General features: G+C 43.9%; 1 protein-coding gene across 1 annotated transcript in view; it reads right to left on the bottom strand.

Annotated features, from left to right (window-relative positions):
* Positions 1-21,825: 21,825 nt before the first annotated feature.
* Positions 21,826-24,063, bottom strand: part of LOC105475841 (neuropeptide S receptor 1) — a 232,641-nt gene continuing 230,403 nt past the window's right edge. The window contains exon 9 of the mRNA XM_071095023.1: positions 21,826-21,934. Within this exon, the coding sequence (XP_070951124.1) occupies positions 21,826-21,934 (109 nt within the window). The remainder of the gene's footprint in view (positions 21,935-24,063) is intronic.

Genomic DNA, 24,063 nt, shown 5'->3' with positions numbered 1-24,063 from the left:
GTGTAATTGATTTCATTTCCTTTCAGTTAGAGTTACTCACTGACCAAGGCCTGCCACATGACCTCCGATGGCACTGTTTTCCGAGCTGTAGAAGTTGTTAACAGCTCTGGGATCAGCCACACCTGCCTCTCACTGTGATTACCAAGTGAGAGGCTTATACACAAGGATTAATAGCCAAGTGGAAATCAATATGCATATTCATTAAGTGCCAGATGCAATGACTTCCAATGCAGAGATAGGAGAGCCCAGAGAGACTTTGCTCTCCTTCCCTGAAAGTTTAAGACACCAGCCTAAATCTGCCCCTCAGTTACAGGCAGAGTGGAGGTGGAGAGAAAGAGCCCTGACTAGCCTCCCCTGAGAAGGCGGCTCAACCAGGTGTGCTTACCACGGGGAGGAGGGGCATGCATGAGTGAGTGCACAGGAACATGGACCTTTAAGGCCCAGTAACCCGGCGCACTAATAAAATATGGCCAGGCGGATGCCCTGGGCTCTGACCAATCAATGATCACTAGGCAGTGCTCCCTTAACCCAACTTAGACAATTAGGTGAAAAAAAGACTGGCTGACATGAATTTAGGTAGCCCCAGATTACACTCTTAGGAGGCATGCAGTAATTTGGGGGCCTTGGGCAAAAGTATCATCCACATAACCTCTGCCTGAGATGACTGCCTTCTACAGCCTGCTGGAGCCTGGACTGCGGCTCCACACTGCCATCCTAAAACCCGGTCTTCCAGCCCACTTCAAACAGGGTAGGTGCCTACAAACTAATATTCCCTGGAACATACAATGGTCCTTATATATATAATATTATAATTTATATTTGTTTTATATATATAAATATATATTATGTATCTATATATAATATATATTATACCTATATATCTATTATATGTAATAGATATATAAATATCTATATGTTTATATCTATATAATATATTATAATTTATATTTAATTGGGTGCACAGTAGGAACACAGCTCTTAGGTTGGTGCAAAAGTAATTGAGGTCTTTGCCATTACTTTTCATGGCAAAAACCACAATTACTTTTGCACCAACCTAATACAGTTGCAGGCATGCTCCAACTCTTGACAGGAAGACCCTAGTGCTGCCTTGGTATGGAATGGAGACTGTGGTGCTTTTGTCCTTGACCTTGGGGTGTCACATGAGCCCAGATATTCTCCTTTAGAAATGGCAGTATGATTTATTTGAAAGGAAGTGTATAATGAACATATGCTTTAAATGAAAGAATCAGGATGATACTGTCAGGGCTCAGCCTGTTAGGCTAATGCTTTGCGGGGAGGTAGCTTGGAAATTGCTTTTAGGATGAGAATGGGCCACACGGAGTAAAGAAAGCGTGCCTGCTGGCAACCGGAGGTCTCCTGTCTCTTCGCCTTCAATGTGCATGTGCCTAGGATGCCAGCTACAGTTGGCAGGGCTGTCGTTAGTGAACGTTGTTGCTGGATGCTGACCTCGAGGACTGTCTGGGCCTGGAGAGTGGGCTACGGCCCCAAACCTCTCCGAATTCCTGTCATATGGTGCTCTATGGCGAGCCTGTTCCTCCCACCTTGATGATGTAAGAACCTAAATCACTCAGTCCCTCAGACAGCACCCCCAGAGGTGCGTTGGCTGCAGCCTCCACAGGGTCCCCAGGGCAAATTATTCCATTTGCTTTCTTGTTTTCCTCTGGATCAGTTCCAAATCTTTACCCCCTTCCCATCCCCACCTCACTCTGTCCCTTTCTTAACACAGACTGTACTTTAAAAAAAAAAAAAAAAATCCTGTCTGGGAGTGGTGGCTGATGCCTGTAATCCCAGCACCTTGGAAAGCTAGCTTTGAACCTAGGAGTTTGAGACCAGCCTGGGTAATAGGATGAAATCTGGTCTCTACAAACCATAGAAAAAATTAGCTGGGCATGGTGGTTCATACCTGTAGTCCCAACTACTTGGGAGGATGAGGTGGGAAGATCACCTGAGCCTGGGAGGTTGAAGCTTCGGTGACCTGTGATTGCACCACTGCACTCCAGCCTGGGCAATAGAGTGAGACCCTGTCTCAAAAAATAAAATCCCAATACAAAAAACCCCTTGAGAAATGATCTCCCTCAGCTTTCTTTACGAATTAATCTGCCTCAAAATCACCCTATCCCTTCCTCTTGGTGCAGAAACTAAAATACATCCCAGTTTAAGATCTGTGCTCCCCAGGTTAAGATCTGTGCTCCCCAGGAGACTTGATCCCCTCTTCTTCCTCCCTTGCCCCAACACTTTATTCTGACACTCATATGTCATCAAAGTCTGCCAGGAGTCTCCGTTAAGTTGTAGACTGCTGAAGTCTCCTCTGCCCTTGACTGTGGTCCATCTCTCTCTGGTGACATCCTCTTTCTCCTTTATTCTCTGCCATGCAGCTTTTAGAAGTTGTTTACTTTCTCATCTACCACTCAACCCGAACCAGGGCCACTTGCCCTCTGCTCTCTCAACTGCTAACACCACCACTGATCACATCTACTGTCTTTAAACCGTGGATTTTCAGGCTATATCTTCCCAGGTTCCTGCCCTTTTTACGACATTGACCACGCTCATCTTCTTGACTCTATGTTACAGCTTCCAAGACACCCCACACTCCCAGTGCTGCCCTTTCAGCTTTGCCTGTCACTTTAACGTCTCTTGCCTGGGCTCCTCTGCCCACCACATTCATGATGTTGCTCAGGGTTCTCCCCTTGACACTTGCTTTTTCCAGTCTTTGCCTACTCTCTGTGATCTTAACGGCCTCCATGCTGTTGACTCCCAAACATGTATCTTTGTGTGTTGCATCTCCCTGAGCTTTATATTTATACATTCAACTGTCTGCTGAACACATTGGTATATTCCATAAGCTTCCCCAAATCAAAAACTGAATTCATAAACTCCCTTTATTCCCCAAACTGGCTTTTATTCCTCATTTTTGCTGCAAAATCACCATCTACCTAAGTTTCTCCTGCTCTGTTGTCCCCTTAACATCCAGTCAATCACCAGATCTTGCCACTTTTGTCTCTTGTATATTTCTGGCAACAGTCACCTCTCTCACACCCTATTTCTGTGGTCTTGGTTAGGCTCAGGATCCATGGCCTCTCACTGAGGCCATGACAGTGGCTTCTCACTTAGGGTTCTGTGCGGCTGGCTCCTGCAGTCTTCTCCAGACTCCAAGTCTATAGCTCAGATCTTGCCTTCTGTGCCCCAGTGGCTTTAAGGGGACTGTCTTTACTCTTCCAACTTTTAAGGCTGGCAATTCCCTCCACACACCATGTTTCAGTGCCTATTCATTTGCTAACTGGGCTCCTTATGTTGATGTATTAGTTTGCTAATGCTGCTCTAACAAAATACCACAAACTGATTGGCTTAAAACAATAGATGTGTATTCCCAAACAGTTCTGGAGAGTAGGATTCTGAAATCAAGGTGTCAGCAGAGCTGTGAGTCCGTTCTTGCACTGCTATAAAGAAATACCTTAAACTGGATAATTTATAAAAAAGAGGTTTAATTGCTTATGGTTCCATTGGCTGTTCAGGAAGCATAGTGGCTTCTGCTTTTGTGGAGGCCTCAGGAAACTTACAATCATGGAGGAAGGTGAAGGGGAAGCAGGCACATCTTACATGGCCAGAGCAGGAGCAAGAGAGAAGTGGGAGGTACTACACACTTTTAAACAATGAAATCTCGTGATAACTTACTCACTATATGATAACAAAGGGGATAGCTCTAAATCATTAATGAGAACTCCACCTCCATGATCCAATCACCTCCCACCAGACTCCACCTCCAACACTGGGAATTGCAATTAGACTTGAGATTTGGACTCGGTCACATATCTAGACCATATGATTCCACCCTGCCCCCTCCCAAATTTTATGTCCTTCTCAAATTTCAAAATACAATCATGCCTTCCCAACAGTCCGCTGAAGGCTTAACTTATTCCAACGTTAACTCAAAAGTCCAAAGTCCAAAGTGTCATCTGAGACAAGGCTAGTCCTTTCCATCTATGATCTTGTAGAATAAAAAACAAATTAGTTACTCCCAAGATATAATGGGGGTACAGGCATTGGGTAAATACTCCCATGGGGGTACAGGCATTGAGTAAATACTCCCAAAAGGGAGAAGGTGGTCAAAATAAAAGGGCTACAGGCCCTATGCAAGTCCAAAACCCAGCAGGGCTGTCATTAAACCTCAAAGTTCCAAAATAATCTCCTTTGATCCCACGTCTCACATTCAGGGCACACTGGTGCAAGGAATGGGCTCCCAAAACCTTGGGCAGCTCCAACACTGTGACATTGCAGGGTTCAGCCTCTGCGGCTGCTCTCAAGAGCTGATGTTGAGTGTCTGCAGCTTTTCCAGGTAGAGGGTGCCACCTCCTGGTGAATCTGTCATTCTGGGATCTGGAGGATGGTGGCCCTCTGCGCACAGCTCCACTAGGTAGTGCCCCACTACCCAACCCCACATTTCCTGTCTGCACTGCCCTAGTAGAGGTTCTCCATGAGGCTGTGCCCCTGGAGCAGGGTTCTACCTGGACATCCAGGCTTTTCCATACAGCCTCTGAAATCCAAGCAGAGGTTCCCACACCTCAATTCTTGCACTGTGTGTACCTGCAGGCTTAACACTATGTGAAAGCTTCTAAGGCTTATGGCTTGCACCCTCTGGAGCAGCCACCTGAGCTATAAATGGGTCCTTTTGAGCAACAGCTGGAGCTGGACTGGCTGGGATGCAGAGAGCAGTGTCTGGAGGCTGTGTTGGACATTGGGGCCCTGGGTCTGGACCAAAAAACCATTCAGTCCTCCTAGGCCTCTGGACCTGTGATGGGAGGGGCTGCCACAATGTTCTCTGAAGTGCCTTCAAAGCCTTCTCCTCATTGTCCTATCAGCACTTGGCTCCTCTTATGCAAATTTCTGCATCTAGCTTAAATTCATTCCCAGAAAAGAGGTTCTTCTTTTCTACCACATGGCCAGGCTGAAAATTTTCCAAAGTTTTGCACTCTGCTTCCCCTTTAAGTATAAGTTCCAGTTTCAGGTCATTTCTTTGCTCATGCATGTGCACATAGGCTGTTTGAAGCAGTTAGGTCACATCTTGAATACTTTGTTGATTAGAGATTTTTCTGCCAGATACCCTAAATCATCACTCTCAAGTTCAAGGTCCCACAGATCCTTAGCTCTTTGCTAACATGTAAGTGACATTTTCTCCAGTTGCCAATATATTCCTCATCTCTGAGACCTGGGCCTCATTGTCCATATCACTATGAGTATTTTGGTCACAGCCATTCAATAAGTCTCTAGGAAGTTCAAACTTTCTCTCATCTTTCTGTCCTCTTCTGAGCCCTCCATACTCTTCCAACCTCTGCTCATTACCCAATTCCAAGGTTGATTCCACATTTTCAGGTATCTTTATAGCAATGCACCAGTCCAAGTACCAATTTTCTGTATTAGTCTGTTTTTGCATTGCTATAAAGAAATACCCAAGACTGGGTAATTTTTAAAGAAAAGAGATTTGATCGCTCACAGTTTTGCAGGCTGTACAGGAAGCATAGTGGCTTCTACTTCTGGTAAGGCCTCAGAAGACTTATAATCATGGCAGAAGGCAAAGGAAAAGCAGGCATGTCTTCATGGCCAGAGCAGAAGCAGGAGAGAGAGTCAGGAGGTGCCACACACTTTAAAAAAAAACAGATCATGAGAACTCTCCCACTATGAAACCAGTACTAATGAGGGATGGTACTAAAGCACTCATGAGAACTCTGCCCCTGTGATCCAATCATCTCCCACCAGGCCCTACCTCCAACACTGGGAATTACAATTTTGGGTGGGGACATAGAGCCAAACCAAATCAATGGCCATGCTCATGCTCCAGTTTCTGTGGTTGCAGGCAATTCTTGGTGTTCCCTGGTGTGCAGCTACATAACTCGAATTTCTGCCTCCATCATCACACAACATTCTCGCTGTATTTCTGCTTCTTCACATGGCATTCTCCTCTCTGTGTGAGTCTCTGTGACTCTTCCTCTCTTATAAGGACACCAGTCATATTAGATTAAGGTGCACCCTAATGACTTTATCATAACTTGATTACATCTGCAAAGACCCTATTTCCAAATAAGGTCACATTCTCAGGTACCAGGGTTAGGATTTCGGCATATCTTTTTGGAGACACAATTCAACATCTAACAGTTGGGAATATCTTTCTTACATTTATTTGCATGCCAAGTTCTTTGTTAAGATTCAGATCTCCTCTCAGGTTTTCTTTCCTGCAGGAAGAATTCCCAAGATGCCCTGCTCCCATTTCCATCTTGGTGGCACCATCATATCACATTGAAGTTATTTTTATATGCCTTCTCCCCTGTTGGACTACTAGCCCCTCAAGGCCAAGGATATTTATATATGCCTAGGGCAAATTCTGGTGTCTAACAGATGATATTCATAGCAGAATTTAGATTTTTTGTATGTGTACTTTAAATCTATGTTTTCTTCCTTGTGAGTTCTTATTGCAAAAGAAAAATCATGTTTCCCAAATCATATATCCAAGGGCACCCAAAAAAGATCCATTGGCATGTAGAAATAATACATTAGAATATCTATTTACATATTTTATATCTTCCTTTAAAAGCTTTGTCAAATGTGTATTATAATGTTTATATTATATTTGTACATAGTACAGATATAAAATATAAAAATATTAATAAGTAATCAATAACATTAGTAAATACAAATACTGGCACATGCTAACATATATCTCTATGTTTCCCTTTTAAATGACAACAATTACCAATTTAAAGTGGCTTCACCAAAGTAAGCAAAAAAATCACATTTGCAAAAACACTCAGTACTCTGGCTCATATTTAAATGACCCATCCTCTTCTCTGACCCATCAGAGCTTCAACTCCTGTTGTACTGAGCCTTTGGTTTTAAAAAATTAACATTTTCCACTCCAGCCTGGGCTATAGAGAGAGACCTCAGCTCAAAAAACTAATAATGTTTAAGAATGCATGAGACTTAACACCTCCAGGGATACTTTCATAAAATTTTTATTGTTTAAAATGTCAACCATTGACACAAATAGGAGATTAGTAAAATAAACCACTGCGTGCCCACCACCCAGCTTCAGCAGTGAACATCCAGTCAATCCTGTTTCGGTCACTCCCTACTCCCACCCCTGCATCAGTTACCCCTCCTCCCACATTAGGATTTTTCAAAAAGCTTTATTGAAGTATGATGTACATACACATGTATACATATACACAGGCACAGAAAAGCATATGCTATAAAATTAAAGCTCAGTGAATTTTCATAACCAAAAACCATTTGTGTAAATGCAAACCCCAGATGCCCACCTCATCCTATCTACTGGCCACTGTCTCCACCCTCCATCCCATTCTCCTCACCTCAACAGCATGGGTTTGTGATTTTCTTCTTGCTTTTGTACTTTATGTAAATGAAATCATACTCATCCTGTATTATTTGAAGCTAATCCCACAATAGTATCATTGTGTTCATAAATATTTCAATATATGTCTCCAAAAGTTAAGAACTTTTAAAAAATGACCACAATACTGTTATAGAATTAGATTTCTACCCTCTGTATTTCCCTATTCAATCTTGGCTGCCACAATCAGACAGACAGAAAGTGTAAGGTCCCTTTTTTCTTGCATCTGCAGGGGAAACCTTAGCAGCAGATAGTAATTATTCTAGTCTGTCAAATAGATGCAAATATAATTGAATTTTTAAAGAGATGTGTTGTCAATACCAACATATCACTATCTCTGGGAATGAGTGGAAGAGATCGTTGTGAGGGTCATTTACAGCCAGCAGTGTAGGTTGGGGCATGAGACAGGCTGTTTACTGTGCCATGTTCTCCTCTGCCCCTTCGTGAGGTTTCAGACACACCGGATTCAACAATGACAGGGCTGGGAATGAAATGTCTCCACTCACACCTTTGCTGGTTGCTGATGTTTATTCTGTAGTGTGTTTCTCCTAAGGTATTTACAGAAAGTCCTCTTTGGGGAATTGGAAGAGCTGGAATTGGGGAAAACTGATCCTGGTTATGACTTCAGGTGAGGATAAATCTGCTTGTCCTGCTGTCCTTGATGACTGACTGCACTCTAGAGGAAGAATGTATCTTTTGAGCATTCATGTCAAGGATCCTTGACTGGAGAAATCCCTCTACAGCTGCAATCAGGGCATCTTGTAGAATGTATGGGTAAAGCAGAGATCTGCTGAGGTCCTTCACTTGTCAGAGGCATAAGTGCCCTTGACTCAAACGCTCCAGCACCCTGCCCCCGGAAGCTTCCAGAGCCGTTGCCCTAATGTTGGTTCTATTCTAAGTCCATGAATGGTGCCTCTTGTTCCGGTCATGTCAGCCTGTGGAACTCAGTTCTGCCAGATTTTCACAGAAAATGCAATCACACTAGCATTGTGTGAGCTATTGGCTTAAGGCTGAGAGTGCAAGTCAGAGGCCACACCACCTCCCAGAGAGCCTCCTCCAGCTCCAGCCTTCTTCCCCCACCAGAGAGAACCTAGGGGCTTATTCCCTCAGGAGCAAACACATTCCTCTCTTCCCCAGAGTGAGCCATCCCGCTGCCTTCCTTTCCAAATCCCCTGCTACAGACTCTCAGCCAGTTTTCAGACTGACTTGTTAATGATTCATATTCAAATATTACAGAAGTCATAATAAGTGGTCAATAAATATTTCCAGAATTAAACTCTCCCTGTAGGTTGGCTATTAAAAGAGGAAAGAAACTAACATTTGCTGGGTGCTGTTATATGCCAATCATGATGCTACACTCTCTCACAAATAATATCTTACTTAACTCTCGCAACAACCTTGTGAAAAAGGCAGTATTATCCCTAGTTGGAAAGATAAGGAAACTGGCCAGGTGCAGTGGCTCTTGCTTGTAATCCCAGCATGTTGGGAGGCCTAGTTTGGGGGCAGATCACTTGATGTCAGGGGTTCGAGACCAGCCTGGCCAACATGGTGAAATCCTTTCTCTACTAAAAATACAAAAAATTAGCCAGATGTGGTGGCGCACGCCTGTAATTCCAGCTACTCAGGAGGCTGAGGCATGAGAATCACTTGAGCCCAGGTGGTGGAGGCTGCAGTGAGCTGAGATTCTGCCATTGCACTCCAGCCTGGGAGGCAGAGCACGACCATCTCAAAATAAATAAATAAAAGGAAACTGATGCTTAGAGGGATGAAGTGATTTGCTGGAGGTCATCCAATTAGTAACTGAGGACAAGCACTCAGGTCTCTGTTCTCACAGTCTTACACAGTAGTTGTATCACTGTGGATAACTTTGTCCAGCCCAGAATGCTTGGAATGCTTCCACAACATCCCCTCTGAGTAGGGGTCCAGTCTTGGCTTCTATGTCTATGAGGGTAGGGCACTCACCTGTTTGAGAAGCCCCATTTCACTTGTGAAGAGGTCTGTAGCTAAAAACATCTGACTTATATTGAGCTGAGTTATAACTCCTTGAAATACTATCACTTGGTACCTACTCCTTCTCAAAAGATAACAAACACAAAATAAGGTCACACAGGGCACGGTGGCTTATGCCTGTAATCCCAGTACTTTGGGAGGCCAAGTCGGGAGGATCACAAGATCAAGAGATAGAGACCATCCTGGCCAACATGGTGAAACCCCGTCTCTACTAAAAATACAAAAATTAGCTGGCCATGGGGGCAAACACCTGTAGTCCCAGCTACTTGGGAGTCTGAGGCAGGAGAATTGCTTGAACCTAGGAGGTGGAGGTTGCAGTGAGCCGAGATCGTGCCATTGCACTCCAGCCTGGCGACAGAGAGAGATTTCGTCTCAAATAAATAAATACATAAATACATAAATAAGATTACTTTTTAATATGTGAGAAGAGTCTTGTGTTCTCAAGACCAATATGACAAGTATTCCAATCCTACTAACACTCCTGAAACTTTTATAAGCATACTACTTATGAGCAGATAAGGATTGCTGATCAATCAAATAATTCAATGATAACCAAAAGATGGGAGTTCTTCATTAGATGTCAAAGTAGACAAGTGGTATTTGTTTGACTCAACATTCTTTGCTTTAGGAAATCTCCTCTTTCCATGTGGGCTTGAGGGATCTGTCAATCATATTGCCTCACCCTCTTGGCAGATACGGTATGCCACTCAACTTAGGACGGTCTCTCAGAATAGTCCCTTCTCAGGCACTGGGCTGGGTGCTAAAAGCTGGGATATCCCATGGCTCAGGCCAGTCTCATTTTCTTTCTTTATCTACTCTCAATCTTTAGGTGATGTCCAGTCCCATGGCTCTAAATATTATCTAAATGTCAGTGACTTGCATTGTGTGTGTGTGTGTGTGTGTGTGTGTGTGTGTGTGTGTGTGTGTATATATATGTATATCTGTTCAGTATTTCTCCATGGCTGTCTAACAGGCATCTTACATTTAGCATGTTTGAAACTTAGCTCTCTGACCTGGTGTGTTGGCTTACACCTGTAATCCCAGAACTTTGGAAGGCTGAGGTGGGAGGATCGCTTGAGATCAGGAGTTTGAGACAAGCCTGAGCAACATGGTGAAGTCCTGTCTCTACAAAACATACACCACTGGGCGTGGTGGTGCACACCTGTAGTCCACCTGTTTGGGAGGCTGAGGTGGGAGAATTGCTTGAGCCCTGGAGGTCTAGGCTGCAGTGAGCTGTGATGGTGCCACTGCACTCCAGCCTAAGTGATAGGGTGAGACTCTGTCTCAAAAAAATAAGTAAATAAATAAAACTGAACTCTCTCTATCCACCTCACTCAATGTATGCCTCTCATAATTTACCACATTTTGATGAGTGGCAACTCTATTTCATCACTTGGAAAAACTCCCAGAAATCACCTTGAAGTCTTTGCCTTCTACACACATTCTATGAGCAAATTCCACCTCTAGCTTCAAAATATGCTCCAAATCGTACCTCTGTAAATCTCTTAAAATACTGTGATTTTGCTGGAAACCATGATGACAATTGCATCCATAGCATCAGATAGGAATCTAATTCCCCGACCCTCCCTTGTTCTCTGAGGAAGAGAAAAGCAGCCCCTGATAACTGGGATCTGCCTGGCACTCACACACAGAGCACCCACATCAGACAAAGCCACTCTGTGACTATGATGGATTAAGACAAAAACAAAAACATTGTCCAAATGCAAAAGTGACCAAACATCTTCCTAGCCTGGTTAATATGAGTGATTTCTTCTTCTTTACCAGTCAAATTTTCAGCCTCACTCTCTTCTTCTCACCTTCAAGATAAGAATGATTAAGATACACAGTTATGGATTAGCCTGATGGTGCCCAAAGCCCCCACTCCCTTATTCCCCACTCTTAAATCACCTGACAGAACCCTAAACCCTGTAGTAAGTCATACCCATTTTTTTAAACGGAGACATTACACACTTCTCCTTATTGCAACAAATCAATAAAACTAAACTACAGACTGGTGGCCTTTGGCTGGAGGACACTCATACCCCTACAATCTAATCTCTGCACAACATCATGTAGAAACTTCCAAAGCATCAGAACACATCACTGTCCTGCTGAACACCCTTCCATTGCATCCTGCCTTACTTAGGGCAAAGTACAAAGTCCTAATTATAGTCTATAAGGCTCTATATGATAGCGAACCCCAAACCCCAAACCTCATCTTATACTACTCCCTTCTTTGTCCTTGACTCTTTAGAGGCAATGGTTTTCTTGCAGTTTCCTAAGCATGATGAACAGCTTCCAATCTCAGGGCCTCCATACTTGCTGTTTCCTAAATCTAGATTACTCTTTCTCCAGATGTGGATATTCACAGAACTTACTTTCTCACTTCCTTCAGGTTTTGGCTTAAATATCAATATTATGTTTCAGAGAGGCTGTCTCTGCCATCCTATCTGGAAAGCACCCCTCACAATGACACCTTATTGCCTTATCATACTTTTTTGTTTTTTATCACATACATCATCACATGACACGCTACATCTCAAAATCTTAAGCTTCAAGAGGCAGAAGAGTGATTGTTGTCACTGCTGTACCCCTAGCACTAGAGCAGTATATGCCACACACATTAAATGTAGGTTTATTGAATAAATGCATTAATAAATAAATCTGAAGGTGGGCACATGGACTAAGCTAGGCCAGTAAGAATCCTTCCATGAGATACCTTCCAGGGGCACTGGGAATAGAAAGTCCCTCTTCTTTTGTCAATCACAATTCAAGGGGCTAAATTTGAGACTGCCAGTGGCCTTCTTGTCTACCTGGGTGGGGTGGGGAAACTGCCGCTGAGAGTGAAGCCAACATTCTGAGGGAACAAGGTGGAAGAAGGGCACAAGACAGCCCTGATAACATCGCTTGAGCCCTTGGATTCAGCTGGGCTTAAAGCAGTTCTACTACAGACTGTCCAATTATTTGGATCAATAAATGCTATTTTATTGCCTGAGTAATTTTTTTTTTTTTTTTTTTTTTTTTTTTTTTTTTTTTTTTTAGCAGGGTCTTACTTTGTCACTTAGGCTAGAGCGCAGTGGCATGATCTTAGCTCACTGCAATCTCAGGTGATTCTTATGCCTCAGCCTCCTGAGTAGCTGGGTTTACAGGTGTATGCCATCATGCCTGGCTAAATTTTATATTTTTAGGAGAGGTGGGGTTTTGCCATGTTGGCCAGGTTGGTCTTGAACTCCTGGCCTCAGGTAATCTGCCCGCCTCAGCCTCCAAAAGTTCTGGGATTACAAGCACGAGCCACCACACACAGCTATTGCCTAAGTGAATTTAAGTCACTTGAAGCAGAAGGAGTTCTAATTAATACAGACACTTTCCTAAGGTATGACTTGTGGGTTTGACTATGATGTTCCAGGTACATCCAAATGACAGCACAAGGCAGAACAACATGCCTTTATCTCTTTTTTAGACTTCACACTTCTGTGATCACAGCCTGAGATGGTGTTTGTCTATTGGCCAGCATATCACAATGTTGGTGCTTATTGAGCTTATTCTAGAGAGGTACCTTGTTTCCTGAAAGAAAAAGAACTCCCCCTTTACATCTTGTGGACGCTAGATGGTTTTTCTTTATTGCTTAGGTGACTGTTTCTGTGAAAGAATGTCAGTGATAGCACCTGCAAGACTGGTTCTACATTCAACAAAGGAAGAGCATTGGTATGCTGGACCTTTGTCTGAGAGAACAAATTCAGATTGACTTCTAGGCAGGTCTTAGAAAATGCCCAATGGAGGGGTAATGTCAATGTGAGGTCCTTGAATGGATAAGTAGTTCATCCACTTCTCCATGCACACTATCATCCCATTCATTTACAGAAGCATCGTTTCAGAATTGTCTTAATTATTTGCCTGAGGCTTTCATCAAAGATCATTGCAAGATACAGTCATTATTGCATTATCTCTGCAAGACACAGTAAAAATATTATTGCACTCACCATCTATTACATTTCCTGGTGTTAACTAAGTAAACTCTCACAGGAGAAATGACATTTAAAATTAATACAAGAAAACACTTGGCTTCTCCTGAGGAAATGGAGTGCTTTCTCCTTGTGATATTAAGAATAAAGTAACCGATTCTGCTCTCCTTTCACATTGGCTCCTGGGAAGCTCAAGGTCAGTCTTCTTTTTTTGTTTGTTTGTTTGTTGAAGCTTAACTATAGACATTCTCTTGGCTCTGAGGAGGGTGTCTATACATTTCATTAACTTTTTGCTTTGATTCTAATCTCCTAATTTTAATAGTATTTTCCCCAAATCCTCTCTTTATTTTTTCTTTTTTAAATCATAATTTCATTGAGTATGTTCTTGTCAGTATGACCTAATTTTGTGCATGTGTTTATAACAAAGTCCTGTTGGCTGGGTCCAGAGTCCTAAAACAGCCTTAATCATGAGGAACTAGATAATAGCTCTTGGACAAATTAAATGATCTCCCGAGATCTCATTTTCCTCACCTGAAAAATGAGGTCATTGGGTTCTTTTAGCCCTAATTTCCTCCTTAATTGGATAGAGACCCAGAACAATGATGGATTTCATTTTCTTCATAGATGTACACATGGGCATCACCAGACTGTCCCTCATTCCTGCAGTGATGTAGCTGTCAGCCAGGAGACTCACATTTGCTTTAGAGTTTTGCTCAGTTTTTAGTGGAATGCATCTCTTAACATCTGCATTAGTCTTCTCAGGCTTCTGTAACAAATTTTCACAAACTAATTGGCTTAGCCAACAAAAATTTATTCTCTCAATCTGGAGGTCAGAAGTCTGAAATCAGTATCACAAGACTGAAATCAAGGTGCCAATAAGACTGAGATCCCTCTGCAGGCTTTGGGGAGAATCTGTCCCTTGCCCCTTCCAGCTTCTAGTGGCAGCCAGTATTCCTTCATTTATGGCTACTTCACTCCAATCTCTGTGGCCACATTGCCTTCTCCTCTTCTCCATGTGTTCTCTTATAAGGACACTTGTGATTGCATTTATGACCCACCTTGATAATCTAGGATAATCTCCTCATGTCAAGATCCTTAATGTAGTCATATCTAGAAAGACTCTTTGTCCTTACAACATTTACAAGTTCTGGTGGTTAGAACCTCATATTTTTGAGCTGACTTCACCATTTTATACCAGCCTTGTCAATGCCATGAGCAAGGACAGGAGATAAGTGGTTGCAGTGGCATTTCAGCCTCCGAATCATAGCTGTGACCTTTGTAAAATCAATCATAGAGATGGATGTCAATGGGGATGGCTCCAACATTTTTAAATGCATTGAACTTTTTCAGACAAAGAAGATAGAGAGCAGGTCTATGGATCTAGGGTCTAGGCTTCTTGTTAAGTACACAATGAAACCCTCAATGCCCCAGCACCCTGCTAGAGACAGGAAACAGATGACCTGTTCAAAGACCTTTTGTTCTTTTTTCTTCTAGGTCATTATTCTGAGTGAGGGTGGTGTGGGAGGGAAAAACTGCAGAAGCAACTGAAAATCTTCCACAGGCAATGTTTTACTGGAAATGTAAAGTTCTCAGATCCATGTCCTACCAGATCCCAAAGTTTTTGGCTTTTGGCTTTTTGCTGTCTCTCTCTCTCTCTCTCTCTCTCTCTTCCTTTTTCCATGCATATGTGACTGATAGGTAAGATTGTTAATAAACTGTTTTGATTTAAATACATTAATTCAAAGTCCCAATCTCAAAACTCATTGCGTGGTTTTTCCCTGTATGAAACTGGCAAGTCACTACACCTTTGTAGACTTCAGTTTGCTCACTTGTAACTTGAAGGGGATGAGCAGCGAGGGGACAGGCAGGAAGGGATGTGCAGTGTGATGAAGACTGCATCATGTAGTGGAACAGCCCATGCTTCAGAGCCAGGCAGACTGGAATTAGAAACTTGGCTCTGACACTCTGCTAGTAGGGTGCTCTGAGCAAGTCGCTTTTCTCTCTGAGTCACAGGCTCCTCATCTGTAAAATGGGGATACCAATTGGTATGAGGATTCATGGAGGTAAAATGTCTCATATAGCGCATACACATGGCCATTCTCTGTTATCTATATCTAAATCTAGAACTATCAAGGATATAGCTAGCTAGCTAGCTATAGGAAAATTATGTATATATATATAAAAAATATGATGCCCATAGGTAATATCTATCTATCTATCTATCTATCTATCTATCTATCTATCTATCTATCTGTCTGTCTGTCTGTCTATCCATCTGATATGGTTTGGCTGTGTCCCCAATCAAATCTCAACTTGAATTGTATCTCCCAGAATTTCCACATGTTGTGGGAGGGACCTAGGGGGAGGTCACTGAATCATGGGAGCAAGTCTTTCCCATGCTATTCTCATGATAGTGAATACATTTCACGAGGTCAGATAGATTTCTCGGGGGTTTCTGCTTTTGCTTCTTCCTCATTTTCTCTTGCTGCCACCATATAAGAAGTGCCTTCACCTCCCGCCATGATTCTGAGGCCTCCTCAGCCATGTGGAACTGTAAGTCCAGTTACACTTCTTTGTCTTCCAGTTTTGAATATGTCTTTACCAGCAGTGTGAAAATGGACTAACACAGTAAATTGGTACCAGGAGTGGGGTGTTGCTGAAAAGATACCTGAAAATGTGGAAGCAACTTTGGAACCAGGTAACAGGCAGAGGATGGAACAGTTTGGAGGGCTTGGAAGAAGACAGGAAAATGTGGGAAAGTTTGGAACTTCCTAGAGACTTGTTGAATGGCTTTGCCCAAAATGCCGATAGTGATATGGACAATAAGGTCCAGGCTGAGGTGGTCTCAGATGGAGATGAGAAACTTGTTAGGAACTGGAGTAAAGGTGACTCTTGTTATGTTTTAGCAAAGAGACTGGTGGCATTTTGCCTCTGCCCTAGAGATCTGTGGAACTTTGAACTTGAGAAAGATGATTTACAGTATCTGACAGAAGAAATTTCTAAGCAGCAAAGCATTCAAGAGTTTACTTGGGTGTTGTTAAAAACATCCAGTTTTATAAGGGAAGCAGAGCATAAAAGTTTGGGAAATTTGCAGCCTGACTATATGATAGAAAATAAAAACTAATTTTCTGGGGACAAATTCAAGCCAGCTGCTGAAATTTGCATAAGTAGCAAGGATCCTAGTGTTAATCCCCAAGACCATGGGGAAAATATCTCCAGGCCATGGCAGAGACCTTCACAGCAGCCCCTCCTATCACAGACCTGGAGGCACAGGAGGAAAAAGTGGTTTTGTGGGCCAGGCCCAAGGTCCCTGTGCTTTGTGTAGCTTAGGGACTTGGTACCCTGTGTCCCAGCTGCTCCAGATGTGGTTGAAAGGGGCCAATTATAGCTTAGGCCATGGTATCAGAGGGTGGAGGTCCCAAGGCTTGGCAGCTTCCACATAGTGTTGAGCCTGCAAGTACACAGAAGTCAAGAGTTGAGGTTTGGGAACCTCTGCTTAAATTTCAGAAGATGTATGGAAACACCTGGATGTCCAGGCAAAGGTTTGCTGCAGAGGTGGGGCCCTCATGGAGAACCTCTGCTAGGGCAGTGTGGAAGGAAAATGTGGGGTCAGAGCCCCTACACAGAGTATCTGCTGAGACACAGCCTAGAGGAGCTGTGAGAAGACAGCCACCATCCTCCAGACTCCAAAATGGTAGATCCACTGACAGCTTGCACCACGTGCATAGCAAAGCCACAGACACTCAACGCCAGCCTATGAAAGCAGCAGAAGGGGAGCTGTACCCTGCAAAGTCACAGAGGCAGAGCTGCCCTGGACCATGGGAACCCACCTCTTGCATCATTGTAACCTGGATGTAAGACCTGGAGTCAAGAGATCATTTTGGAGCTTTAAAATTTGACTACCCTGCTGGATTTCAGACTTGCATGGGTCCTGTAGCCCCTTTGTTTTGGTCATTTTCTCCCATCGGAACAACCTGTATTTACCTGTACCCTGTACCCCCATTGTATCTAGGAAGTAACTAGCTTGCTTTTGATTTTACAGGTTCATAGGCAGAGGGACTTGCCTTGTCTCAGGTGAGACTTTGGACTGTGGACTTTTGGGTTAATGCTGAAATAAGACTTTGGAGGACTGTTGGGAAGGCACAATTGGTTTTGAAATGTGAGGACATGAGATTTGGAGGGGTCAAAGGCATAATAATATGGTTTGGCTGTGTCCCCATCCAAATCTCAACTTGAATTATATCTCCCAGAATTCCCACATGTTATGGGAGGGACCTAGCAGGAGGTAATTGAATCATGGGGGCCAGTCTTCCCCATGCTATTCTCGTGATAGTGAATGAGTCTAACAAGATATGATGGGTTTGTCAGGGGTTTCCAGTTTTGCTTCTTCCTCATTTTCTCTTGCTACTGCCATGTAATAAGTGCCTTTTGCCCCTCGCCATGATTCTGAGGCTTCCCCAGACATGTGGAATTGTAAGTCCAATTAAACCTCTTTTTCCTCCCAGTCTCATGTATGTGTTTATCAGCAGCATGAAAACGCACGGATACATCATTTATTCATCCATCCATCTATCCATCCATTCATCCTTGCATCCATCCATCCATCCATCCATTCATCCATCCATCCATCCATTCATCCATCCATCATTGGTATCTCAAATTCATACCTTGATTCAGACACTGATGAGCTGCTGAGAACCTGACAGAGATCAGTACAAGAAACTTTGCTACCTCCTAGAACTCTCACCCTGAAGTGCTTAAAAAACTTTTCATTTTAGAGAAGTTCTAGATTTATGAAAAAATTGTGAAGATAGCACACAGCTTTCCCACATGTCCCACACCTGGTTCCCCTTTTATTAACATCTTACTTCAGTATGGTATATTTGTCACAATTAATGAACCAATTTTTGATTCACTATTATTGACTAAAGTTCATAGTTTTTAAAAGATTTACTTAGTTTTTTCCTAATGTCCTTTTTCTGTTCCAGGATATCACCTTATAAAGTGTTGTTGAAACCCTAACTCCAGTACTTCAGAATGTGACCTGATTTGGAAATGGAAATAAAGTGGATGTAATTAGTTAATATGAGGTCATACTGGGGTAGGATGGGTTCTTAATCCACTGGTTTCCTTATAGGAAGAGGGTAATTTGGACACAGACAGAGATGGAAGACAGAGATGGAAGCAGAGATTAGAGTGATGCTGTGTGAGCCAAGGAACACCTGGGGCTATCAGGAGTGGGGGAGGCAAGGGAGGATCCTCCCCTAGAGACTTCAGAGGGAGCTTGGCCCTGCCAACACCTTGATTTCAGACGTCTAGCCTTCAGAACTGCGAGGTAATACATTTCTGTTGTTTTAAGCTACCCAGTTTGTAGCAATTTGTTATGGCAGCCCGATGAATTGAACGCAGCCGCTATGTTTCCTGAGGCTGCTCTTGGCTTGGGCAGTTTCTTAGGCCTTCCTTCTTTTTGCTGACCTTGACCGCATTTTCCTTTAGAGATGTGGGAGGGGTAGCAACTGAGAAGGGCACAAGCAGGGCTTCTGGGATGAAGGTAGGGTTATCTGGACAGCGGTTACAAGGATTTCCCCTCTTTGTCATAATTCATCCAACTGTATACTTAGGATTTGTGCCCAGTTTTGTATGTGTTCTATAGTTCAATAGAAAGTTTACTTCAAAAGGTATTGTTCATCAAGTAGAAGGCATTGGCAACTTCGTTTCTGCCAATCAAGGAAAATGACTAAGGCAATCTTGATCATTTTAGGAGGTTTATTTGCCAAAGTTAAGGACGCATACTCAGGAGACAGGTCTATGCCTTTCTCCTGAGATAATTTTGAGGGTTTCAAATTTAAACGGGAAAAGGCGGGATATTGAAAAATACACAATTTTCGTGTGGGAGGGGTGTAGGGGGAAAGGAGTCATTCATGCTTTTGTCTGGCTCAGTGAATCTGCATTTTTACCTAAGATAACATAGACAATAGGGCAGAGGAAACAATCAGGTATGCATTTGTCTCAGGTGGGCCGAGGGATGACTTAGAATTCTGTCTTTGTCCCCTACACCTGTGAAGATAAGCAATCAACTTACATTGCAAAGGAATTTCCCTGTGGGAAAAATTTGAGGGAGGTATGTAGTTTTTCATTTTTGTAGTCATATTATTTAAGAACTAAAATGGGAGGCAGGTTTGTGTGACCCAGTTCCCAACTTGAGTTTTCCCTTTGGCTTAGTGGGTTTGGGGTTCCAAGATTTATTTTCCTTTCACACTTTGAAGAGGTTGTAGATCAATTGTGATTCTAAAAGTAAAATTTATTTTTCTGTGTCAGTTGCATTTGTCTTGAAGACAGAGAAATCTCAACTCAAGCTGGTTTAAGAAAGGACTTTATTATCTCAGGTACCAGGAACTTGTGAGATAGGCACACCTCAGTGGCAGCTGATTTGTTGGCTTGGTGATGGCAGCAAAGACCCGGGTCTTACTCTCTCGGCACTGGCTGTGTCCCCAGGCTGGAATGTGATGGCTGCAGCCATTCCAGACATCACATCCAGACCCTTAATATTCAGTGTCGCTTCCTGTGAGTCTCCCTCAAGAGCCAGGGACCTTCCCAGCAGTTTCTCCCTCTCGAAAAAGTCTTCCCCTCATGCTGCCTCCGGTCAGAAGTGAAGCAGAGAATGAAGAATCTCAGTATTGGTAACAAATATTGTCTCAATGACTGAAGGGGAGAAAAAAGCAAACACCTCCTCTAACCATCTGGCCCCAACCCTGAGTCTTCAGAGCAGGCCCACACTGTCACTCCATCCTGAGGAGGATGGATGGCGAAGGGGTCTGTGGGAGCTGGATGATGGTAGTGATTAAGAAATCCATTGAGTAGATACTGTTATCTTCCCTACTAGATGAGAGGAAACTGGGCTTAGTGAAGGATAGTAACTTGCCTGAGTGTTCAGGGCCAGATTCAGATTTTGAATCTAGTTCTTTCTGACTCCAGAACCTTGTTCTTCACCAGTGTGAAGCACTGACGCTGGACTCACACCAGATCTTCTCCCCTCCTGCCCCAGGGAGAGCAACAGCAGACTCAGCCCTGGCATGACGGGGCTCTGGCTTGAGAGGGGTCTGGGGTCCCCAGTGAGAGCCCTGGCACCAGGCACAGGGCCACCTGCAGCACAGGGGAGCCTCCGCACAGCAGCCTGTCCTCCCCACCATGTTGATATCATTCTCAGTTTCCTTGCTTAGCTCTTTCATTTCCTGCTGACTAGAGCCCTATCCTGAATGCATGCCCAGCCCCTCAGCCCCGATCTCCTCCTTAACTACTGTGGGAAAAAAAAAAGTCAATATATTAATTTAATCGAGTGAAATGAGTGTTCATTTACAAAACCAGCCATGCAATCTGCTAGTCAGAATGAAGTGTATTGAAACAAACACATACAAACACTCTCCAGAAGAAAGGAAGGGGACAGCATGCCTCTCCGGGAGGCATTGTGTTTCCAGGAAACCCACACACGGAGTCTGAGCTAAGCCACTCTGGGAGTCCAAATATGTCATAATCTGCTCCCCAGCACTCACAAAATCATATTTTCATTATGAACAGAATATGTGTTTATTATAGAAAGTCAACTGAGAAAGGAATAAAGAAGAAAAACCTCTATCGTCCTACAACTCAGATATATGTGCATGTGTGAGTGTGTGTGTGTTCACAGAATCGGAGTTATACATTTATTATATACTACAAAGTATATTGCATATATATTTACAAAATCAGACACACACTCTTAGCTACCTTTTGTGAAGTCATTTTTAGTATTTGGATAGTTGTATTGTTTTTATTGTTTTGTGTAGATCAATATTTTCCAAATTTGGCTGTGCTTCACGATTATCTGGGGAGTTGAAACATTATTGCAAATTCCTGGGCTCTTTTCTACATGTTATTGCATCAGAATTTCTAGGTTTAGAAGTCTGACTTCTTTGCGGGACGCGGTGGCTCACACTTGTAATCCCAGCACTTTGGGAGGCTGAGGCAGGTGCATCAGTTGAGGTCAGGATTTCGGGACCAGCCTAGCCAACATGGTGAAACCCTGTCTCTACTAAAAATACCAAAAATTAGCCATGCATGGTGGCGGGGGCCTGTAATCCCAGCTACTGGGGAGGCGGAGGCAGAATTGCTTGAATCCAGGAGGTGGAGGTTGCAGTGAGCCAAGGTCGCACCATTGAACTCCAGCCTGGGTAAAAAGAGTGAAACTCTGTCTCTCAAAAAAAAAAAAAAAAAAAAAAAAGAAAAGAAAAGAAAAGAAGAAAGAAGAAGTCTGCCTTCTTATAGCCCTCCCTGGTGATTCTGAAGCAGCCCATCCTGCTGTGACCCATTTTTGGAACCAACGGTGTCCATGTGCCCTGGTAAGCAGTGAGAAGTGGCAGCAGGCGCAGGGCCACCTGCAGCACAGGGTGAGAGCTGTCATCTTGGAAGAGCCCAGGAAGGTACACCCGGCCAAGTACCCTTCCAGTTCTCTCTTTGAGGGCAGAGCGTTAGGGCAACCTCCTGGAGCTGGTGGAGAGAGATGACCCTGGGAAAGAAGAAAGGCTTACTGAAATGTATAGGGACCTGGGTCTTCCTATTTGCATAAAAGGAAGGAATGTGTGACCTCATTGTGGTCATTTCTCATAAGATACAGTCTACCTCCCATTTGGTTCTTCACTTTCTACTTAATACCACCACAAATAGCCTTTTATTTTGGGTGACAGCTCTGCTTCGTTCATCTTCTTCAACTCTTTCCTAAGGGCTGGGCCCTGCTGCCTCTTCTGGGTGTCTGTTTTGAAGTGACAACTGGCATTGTGGCCACTCCAGCTGAATGTGGACAGCATCTTCAAGCACCTGACTCAAAGCCTCCCTGGAGGGTTTAGAATTACTCTAGTGACTCTGCAGCCATTTCAGTTTTATGATTCTAATGGGCACCAACATGTTCTCCCACATCTGTCACCAATCCTACCCTGTCAGCCAGCCCTCAGCCAACTGACCCCTCTGCCTCTGGTCTCCCTCGACTCCTCGAGTGGGTGGACCAGTCCTCATCAGGCATGTGCAGTCTGCTACCTGGGCATCACTATTGCTCCATCCAGCTTTTCTGAGGTTGTGCCTCTGACCCTGACCTCCATCCCCTTCCCAGACCCCCAAATAGTGCAGTGACACTTGTCCCAACACCCAGGGCCTGGCTGCCACACTCTCTCTAGAAGCCCTTGTCTTGTCTTCCACTGCCTTCTCCTCAAGACTGTCTGCAAGGAGGCAGGAATGGGCCACCCTCTTTGTGTCAGGTTTGGGATAAGGGGCCCTACGGACCACCAGTCTGATCTCAGCTTGGCTCTGTGCTCTTGCCACCCCCATACCCCCATGCATCCAAGTCCTACCACCTGTGGGAACATTACCTTCCTGGCCCCACCCATGAGAATTGTGGCTCACCAGTGCTCAGTCGCTCCACTGTCCATGCTGAGACCCAGATCCTTTTGGCTAGCAGAATCATTGTCATCTTGGTGGCCCCATCTTGTGGTTCATGAACCAAACGTAGACCTTCTAACTTCCCAACTCCTTCGGAGCAGTGGGTACAGGTGTCTACTATCCAGGAGTGGGGGGCAGGCCCAGGTTGTGTGTCTGTCTGGGGGACTCCTAGGCTTTGCCATGTGACCTACAGCCCTGACTTTCCTGGGCCTGATTCCCCAGTGACTCCTGCCACCCACTGACCCTCACTACGGGAGTCCTGCAGCGGAGCCCCCGGCATTCCAAGTCTTTTTCTGCTGTCAGAGCATTTCTCTCTAACTTTGCTCAATGAATGCTGGATTCAGATCTTATTCAATGGTCTCAGACAGAGGCTGAGTAGGAAAGTGGTCCCATAGCGGTCATGACTCAAGAGATATCAGCCTAGGTCCTTCTCAGACCTTCTGATACCATTTCCATGATTAGAGAGTCTTTCTTTTGAAAGAGAAGCCATTGACTCTTTTGAAGTCCCCACTAAAATACAAATATTAGGCTGTATTAAAAGTAATGGTGAAAACCACAATAGTTTTTGCACCAACCTCTAATATCTTGGGAGGAATCATGCCTTAAGCCTTTCTCAAGGGGTGGCATGGGCAGGGCTGAGGCGGTGCTGTATGTACTAGTTGACAGGCAAAAGGAAGCAATTTCTAATTCTTTCTGAACTAGAATTCACAGTTAATGTGACAAAAACTGTGCTAAGCACTTTCCTATGCTTTATTTCAGTTAATTTCATTGGCATGTCATCACATACGACTAATATCAGCATCTGCATGTTGCAGACCAGGAAAATGAGACCCAAAAAGCATAAGCAAAATGCCTAAGTCACATAGCCAGTATGTGGGGTAAGTGTTTTGAACTTGAACTTCCTGACATCCTGCCCCATGATTTGGGACAGCAGTGATATTTCCCTGCCCTCTTCTTTCTCTCCTCTCTTCTAAGCTGTAGTACAACATTTACAAATTCTGCTGTCTGCATCCTTCCCAGATCTGCTTGTGGTCTATGGCTGTCACCTCCTGTCCCACCTGTCTTTTGCTCCTTCACCTCTCCCTGCCCCACCATCCCTCCCAGTCCCTGGCAAAGTTTGCTGTAGCTTTATACCCTTTTCCTTGAGGAGAGACAAATAGGCCTTGCAGTGTGCCAAGTAGCCACAGTGTTTCTGAGGAGGGTGGT

This window comes from Macaca nemestrina, chromosome 4, assembly GCF_043159975.1.
Source record: "Macaca nemestrina isolate mMacNem1 chromosome 4, mMacNem.hap1, whole genome shotgun sequence".
Taxonomy (NCBI): domain Eukaryota; kingdom Metazoa; phylum Chordata; class Mammalia; order Primates; family Cercopithecidae; genus Macaca; species Macaca nemestrina.
This window is presented reverse-complemented; position numbering and strand designations above follow the sequence as displayed.